This window comes from Mesitornis unicolor, unplaced genomic scaffold (assembly GCF_000695765.1).
Source record: "Mesitornis unicolor isolate BGI_N332 unplaced genomic scaffold, ASM69576v1 scaffold17473, whole genome shotgun sequence".
Classification (NCBI taxonomy): domain Eukaryota; kingdom Metazoa; phylum Chordata; class Aves; order Mesitornithiformes; family Mesitornithidae; genus Mesitornis; species Mesitornis unicolor.
In genome coordinates, this window is record NW_010176946.1 from 2543 (window position 1) to 10017 (window position 7475).

Below are 7475 nucleotides of genomic sequence, written 5' to 3' on the forward strand. Positions count from 1 at the left end.
GATATGCCAGCTTCCCAGCAATGTCTTTCACAGTATGTAACTCTTTATAAAAATAGTCTTCTGGATGAGGAGATATTTTGAATAATCTCATAAATATGAAAATAATGTCCATCTGAGGGCTGCATCTAACAGCCTATGAGAGTACTCCAGCAACTCATGAAAGTTTTCAGACTTCATAGAAAAGGCCTCAGGCTGGAAAATGACCAAGATTCCAAAATGTTCAGGCAAGTGCTGGAATAAAATACTGAAGTGAAACATCCTCATGGAGCAAGATGAAGTGGACAACTCTTTTACTTACAATATCTGTAAAGAGGAAAAAAACACAAATCCAGTTGAAAGCAGAAAAAATACCTTAAAATTACATCTTCTACAGAATGTTACCATAACAATACAATGCTTCAATCACTTCTGACAGAAGGATAACTAGACATATAATCCTGTAATATTTAAGTCTGTGAGGTTCTATGAAGCATTACTGAAGAGTCTATGAAAACTTATACCCAAAAGGAAGTATGTCATGTATAGGCCTATAATGCTATACCCATAATTTAAACCTTCCTTGGGAAGGTCTTAGCATCTGCACTAATCCATAACACACAGATGTTCTCAGGAAAAGCACAGAGAGCTATCAAAACAGCATATAAAACCCTGCATAGGCTTCTGCTACAAAGAACATATAGTTTCTGTGGTTAGAAACACTAGCTGCATAAAGAGCATTTTGGTATCAGAATCAATTTGATGCTGAATGTAAGAAAGCATCTGAGAAAAAAAAAACAAACAACAAAACAAACATGTCAGTAAATCCCAGTTTCTCTGCTAGAAACTAGGGCTTTGTTTTAAGACTTTCCAAAAAAATACTACCTCAAAATAATAATTAAAAATAAACACTTCAAAACGAAGACAAGAAGACACCCATGATTAGACAGTCTGAATATTCAACTTGATACTTAAAGGGCCTGACTTCATTTTTTTAAATGTTTTTGTTTCTTCTCCCCTAAATGTGTAAGGCCTGAAGCTTACTGCCTAAAAATAGAAATATTACAAGTCCTCAGGTACAGTAAAAATAGTCAAGTTTCAAACAGACAAAACGTCATCTCAGCAGAACAACACATCTTCCAAGAACGGCAAACAGCCCTCCCTAACTGGAGTTTGCAAGCAGAGCTGTTGAACTTACTGCACAGTGCTTTAGTGGGGTTGACCTGCTGTCCAGCGAGCAGCTGCTGCAGCTTCCTGATGTCTATGCGTGCCTCAGCCATGCTCTCCTGATCTCCACCTTGAGTTGGACTTTGACATCCATCCTCTGATGCTAAATGCATGAGAACACACCACTTAGTCAAAACATCAGCAGGTGTCACCACACCTGTAGCAACACACCTGATCATCACTGAGCAGCTGGTACTCAAATGGGTCATTTTCCCAAAACAGCAGTGCAAGGAAGAGAAAGCCCAAGTTTTCCTACGGATACTGAAAGAGATTCCACCCACAAACAGGAAACAGCCATTGGCCACTTTTCTTTTTAAGATTTCATTTGAAGACTTTGATGTTTTTGATGCTATTTTGTAAGGACTAGCAGGAGGTAAGTACTGTTATCAGCACCACACTTAAGTAATGAGACCATACAGACACATGAGTCAACAAACAGTAAAACTTACCCCAGGGTGGATTTCCCAAGTCTTTAAAATGTGTTGCTACAGATACTAAGTCAGTTTCTATTTTCAAGTTCATTTCTCCACTCAGGTTTGCTTCAATCACCTGCATTATAATCAATCTCAATTTTAGGCAAGCTACTTTTGCACTGCAGAATTACAAAAGAATAAAACGCAGCCATTTGCAAAATTGGCAGAAACCCAGGGTAATCTCAATCCCAGGGTAATCTCTCAACTCTTCCAAGCCTTGGAAGACTGAGACTGTCCCAGTTTCCAGATTCTCAGTTTACAGAAAATTTCCCATTTATCAAAATTGGTATGAACACCCCCAAAATCAAACTATTCCAAAGCTCTATGCTTGCTTACTTTCACGTCTGTCAATTCTGGTCACTGTGAACAACAATAATTAAAAAAAACCCCAACAACCCCTTCATTTCACTTAAATCCTGCCTCAAGTTTACCTAAGGTTCATTTGCACAGACACCTAACGCAAGGCTCACTTGAAACGCATTTCTTTAACGAAATGACCTGGAAAGCCTCCAGCTAGCTTGCTGAAGGACTGCCTTTTCTTACCAGCTACCAAGAGTGGCCTGTAGCCACACAAGCCATGTTCTTTCAAGCATTCAGTACGAAGAGCACCACCTTCTGGGAAGCCCAGGATGAGCTCCTCAGTGTACATCCTAAAATAAATCCCACTGCTCTCTTCAGCCCTTACAGAGTCTTCAGGCATTCTTAGTTCAATGTCTGACTCATCCCAAAATAAGATAGAACACAGGGGCACCAGTTTGGGAATGGGAAACATGCTGTGTCCAAGATAAAATAGGGTCTGTATGTGACATGCCTGAAGGTCCTTAACTTACAATGGAATTGCTGAGATTCTTCATTCTCTCCACAACACTCTTCATTGTTTTCAGCGGGGGTAGGTAAATACTGACCTAGAAAGACACAAGAACTGCATTTGCACAACTATTTCATGCGTGACTGGGATGTGATGCATTTATTTCTCCCTTCAATTCTATCTTATTTTGGACTCAGTTATCTATTGAGTGCAGGGAGCACAATATTTAACTGATCAGCAAACGACTCAGGAACAGAGGAGCTCTTTTCTCTTATACCAACAGGCCACTGGTCTAGCAGTTGCTTCAGACATACTGTTCAAAATAAAGTACTCAGGTTTTTGCAGATCAAATTCTCACAGGAACCCATATCTGTGTTACTGAACAGTTAACAGTTACTACAGCCAAAAAGAAAAGAACACTATTCCCATGGTACTGTAATAGTTTCTGGAATTGCATCAGTGTAAACCTGAAATAACAGAACAAATACATCAAATTTCTACTGAGTGATATGTCTTCAAAATTTAAAAACTCTTAGCTGTAGAGGTAACAGACATCTGTAACCTCATATAGGAGCAAGTATGTACAAAGACCTTTCCTTGAAACTCTGCTGAAAGTGAAAAAGGATATAGAGAGATACAAAAATCAGGAGGAAACACATATATATCTAACTCTGCAGGTAGCCCATGAATTTCAGAGAGAACAGATTCTTTGGGCTATTTGGTACCTAAACAGCTGACAGAGTTTACACCTGTGTGGTTTGAAGATGCTCCTGCCTAAAGCCATGCAAGTCCTTTGCTCTTCCTTTCCTCCACCCTGAATATCACAGCAACATCTGGTAACCACCTGCTCTGTTTTTACAGGTTCTGGACTCTCTTGTCAAGATGGAAGCCGTGTCCCATCCCTCTCCAAACCTCTATCCTCCAGCCCTTCATTTCATTTCCTTGCCAAAACCCACCCGTAGTATACTCCGCAGCAACAGCATTCCCCTTGCAACCTTCCCTTTCCGTAGGGTATATAAAAACAGACGCTTACATCAAAGTCTGGCACACTGGGCTCTCTGAAGTCATTCCATAATCTTCTGGGAATAACCCCCACGGGAATGTCGTGTGTCACAATCCTACTGCTGCTTGATAAGGATGGCTTGAAGGAGAGAGAAGATGCTCACGCAGTTAAAAACCGGTCTTGAATTCTGAGTTCCAATTTTTCAGACCTACTCTGGGAAATACTGTAACAGTGCCCCAGACGCTCAGTTCCAGTTTTCCAAAGGTTCCTATCAGTCTGCTATTAAGCAGACTTCCCTTTTGAATAAGGAAGAGGTTGTAAGCTATCAGTCATTAGTTATCTAAAAGCTATCTTTAAAGCTGAAGAGGTGAATCAGTGAAGAGGTGTTGACAACAACAACAAACAAATCAGAAGACAGAAGTTTGAGATGGAACAGCAGGACAACCAAAAGCAAAACAAAGAGCCAAATACTACACTAAAACCTTCACCTAATGGCTTCAATGAGAAGGCAATAATCCACAGAAGATTTAGAGAATGAAGGAATGGAGAAGAGTAGACATTAGAAAAAGGTGTTTCAGTCACACAGCTTTCATTCTTCCCCCATCAATTTCTTGCCTTTTGGAAAACACAAAGCTGGTTCTGTGTGCTACCAACCACAATGAGAGGAAAGGCTAGTGAGACGGAAAATGGCATGATTTGTCTTTATTTAGTTTTCTACACCAAAGACTACCAAAGCTTCTATTTTGATCTCAGGAAAAGCACTTAATTTTTAAGACCTTTTTCTTAATAATTAAGAGAAAAGCATGGCTGTACTTACTAGCTCCACAGCAACTCTGAGACAGGGACAGTGTTTGTTAGTCAACTTCATCTTCACTGCCTTAGCACTCTGGGCAGTTTTTAATGCTCTCGACAGGTTCTCAGGTAACAACTCTAAGTAGATTTCATTGTGCTCTGCAGCTACTCCTTCCATCTGAAATTCATCGAAGAAATTCCCCTACAGTTTTTGAAAGTTGGGAAATAAAATAAAGCAAATTAAAAAAAAAAGACAAAAAAGAAAGAGGGGCAAGTTTTACTTATCAGACCTTAAGCTTAGAACCACATGTGTACAATGGGAAGCTTTCCTCTGCCTGGCATCACCTGCAGGAATCAAGACAGGCTGCATATGCATGAAGACCCATTGCTTCAGGCTAAACATATTAATTTCAAATCCTCCCCTATCAATCATCAAAACAAGAGGTATGACAGGCAAGTTACCCCTTCCTGTTTCCAGTTTTGAGCCAGCCACAGAGTCACAGAATGGAGTTGGAAGGGACCTCAAAAGACCATCCAGTCCAACCCCCCTGCCAGAGCAGGATCACTTAGACTTGGTCACACGGGAATGCATTCAGGCGGGTTTTGAATGTCTCCAGAGAAGGAGACTCCACAACCTCTCTGGGCAGCCTGGTCCAGTGCTCTGTAACCTTTATAGTAAAGAAGTTTTTCCTTATCTTCAGGTTGAACCTCCTATGCTCCAGCTTGCACCCATTGCCCCTTGTCCTATCATTTGACATCAGAGAGAAGAGCCTGGCTCCTTCCTCCTGACACTCGCCCTTTACAAATTTATAAACATTAATGAGGTCACCCCTCAGTCTCCTCAGCCCTTGTGGGCCAGCACACACTGAAGCTTTACACTGAAGTGACAACCAAGGTAAAGGGGATGTCTAACCAGAAACACCAGGCCTGTGCAACTAAAAGGCAGTGCTGCAAATCAGAGCCTTCAGTGACCAGACGGGCCTTGAGAGACCCCACACAGCTCAGGTGAGGGCTACACGTGCAAGAAGTGCCTCCTACACCTGACCCAACAGCTCAGCTGAGAGCGCCAGGTGGTGACCGAACTTCCCCGGACTGACCTGGCACAGCTCACACCACATACTGACGCCGCCATTTGCCACCTTATCGGAGAGGATGAAATACAGCTTGCCGACAGTCAGGCGCAGCGTGCAGGTCTTGGCTAACTTGGCGATAGTGTTAATGACACCTGGCAGAGAGAGACGGAGCGGGGGGCAGCGTTACAGCAGTGACCGCTTCACACCCCTCGTCCCAGAGGGATGGGGAGAAACGTCCAGTCTCCAAAAAATGCAGCTGCGGAAACTCCTTGTTTCCCTCGGGGCGAAGGGAAGCGCCTCACGCTGCCACCCCCCAGGAGAGCCCGCTGGGCCCGCAGCCTGGGCCTCACGGCGCGCACAGCCCTTACTTTTCCCTTTCCCCGGGAAAGGCGGCTCCGGCCGCTCGACTCGCCCAGGCACAGCCGTCCTCCGTCCTGGCTCTCCCCCGCTCTGCCATACTTACGGCTGAAGTGGTTGAGGCAGGCGAGATCCACGATCTTAGCACGAAATCGCATGGCGGCGCCCGGGCCGCCGCTGGCCCCGCCCGCCGCGTCAGCACCGCCCGCCGCTAGAGCTACGGCTGAAGGCGGTCCCGGGTAGGAGGCAGTCGGAGGAAGAGTATTTTCGTGGGGGGAGTAGTCATTGTAGCCCTTCTCCAGCTGCGAGGAGGCGGGAGCCGTGGCGGAGGGCCCTGCGGCCTTACCGCAGGGGCCGCGGCACAAGGGGGCTCTGCGGCTTCACTGCAGAGGCCTGGGCGACCTCCTTCCACAGCGCTGGCTGTTCCCGGAGGCAGGCCTGAAGAGCTCAGCTGAGAGCAAAACCTCTCTGCACCCGCAGGACATGTATATAAATCCAGATATCTGTATGTTGGTCCCTACCTCGGTGCCTCGAGGAATTTTTGTCTTGAAACCCAAGAGGCCTGCTGCAGCAGAAACCATCAGCTCCTGGCGGGGGCCAGGACCAGGATCCCCCGAGGAGGAGCACTGTGCCCAACGTGAAGCCATGGCGAGGGAGGAAAGCAAACAGTCATGTAAGAAAGAACAGAGCTCTCTAACAGGCCCTTCTCTTCCTCATCACTAGCCAGGCCACCCATAAAAGACTTAGCAACCATAAAGGAGCTCTCTGTCAGACCGGGTACCTCGTGCTCCCTCTGCCCAGGGCTATTTCAGCTTAGTGCATGGTGTGTAGGGGTTTATACAGAGATTGGAATGGTTGAAGGCAGTACAAATTGAGATAAAACTTTGTTTTACCTGTCCATGTCCATATGCGGCATGCCTGTTTCCTACAGGAGACTTGGTCCTTTGCCTCTGTGGTGTTCTTTGTCCCTGCCGTCCTCTTGGATTCCCCAGGATTGTCTGGTGTGCTTTTGTCACACTGCAAGTTCCCCAGGTCAACTAAATTGCCTTTCTTTAATTTGATTTTGAAATACTCTCAGGATGCTGCTCCCAGTGCCTGGATGCTGTCTTTCAGTACAGTCATGAAGAAAATTAACAAAAGGAACAACCTTAGGACTACATATTGACAGAAAAAGCAGTAGTTTCTGGAGAGGTTATTCTTTGGCTGTGTTGCTCCCAGGCCCTGTGCACTTTTCAGAAATTGGCTGACGATTTTCCTAGAGGAACCACTCCAGTGCAGTAGGGTTTGGCAGAATCAATCCTGATTCAAATCTTCAACCGATAAACACAGCACTGTGGTTTGACAGTGTCTTTTTCAGAGTAGTATTTCCCTGAGAAAAGTCATGCTAACAAGATGACAGTCCACTGTCACATCTCTTACACAATGTGTCTGAATATATTACACCCTCGCCACCCTCATCTTTTGTGAGCTCCCATTTCTGCTGGCTGCTGTTATCAATGTTCTGAGAGGTGTCTTGGGGCCCATTGGTTCCTTATCACTCCAGGATCTACTTTAATTAGTACACCCCCGGGTGAGGTTATGACTACACTAGAGAATGGGGGATCACTGATAGGTGTAGCAGGACAAGGGGAGGTAAAGTGTGAAAGTAGCAACAGCAAAGGTGGAAAAAAATTGTTCCTAGAGGCATCATTTGGAAATTCTTGGTAAGTCAGAGGTGAATAGGAGGAGCTAGATGGTAATCACAGTGGAGTTTTACTTGCCCAGAT

The 7475-nt window shown here is 44.8% G+C and overlaps 1 protein-coding gene across 1 annotated transcript; it reads right to left on the minus strand.

Moving 5' to 3' along the window:
• Positions 1 to 220: 220 nt before the first annotated feature.
• HUS1 (HUS1 checkpoint homolog (S. pombe)) lies at positions 221 to 5882 on the minus strand. The gene is made up of 8 exons (XM_010181898.1): positions 5816 to 5882; positions 5377 to 5504; positions 4305 to 4481; positions 3518 to 3625; positions 2507 to 2581; positions 1653 to 1752; positions 1175 to 1306; positions 221 to 303 (listed from the first exon to the last, which is right to left on the minus strand). Exons 1-8 carry the CDS (start codon positions 5865 to 5867, stop codon positions 221 to 223), a joined length of 855 nt encoding a protein of 284 aa, XP_010180200.1. The 5' UTR covers positions 5868 to 5882.
• Positions 5883 to 7475: the final 1593 nt, after the last annotated feature.

Coding starts and splice junctions, on each gene's coding strand:
- HUS1 (XM_010181898.1), bottom strand. CDS start 5,867: ATGCGATTTCGTGCTAAGATCGTGGATCTCGCCTGCCTCAACCACTTC. Junction 5,505..5,815: donor CTGCCTCAACCACTTCAGCC/GTAAGTATGGCA, acceptor TCTCTCTGCCAG/GTGTCATTAACACTATCGCC. Junction 4,482..5,376: donor TGTGGTGTGAGCTGTGCCAG/GTCAGTCCGGGG, acceptor CAAAAACTGTAG/GGGAATTTCTTCGATGAATT.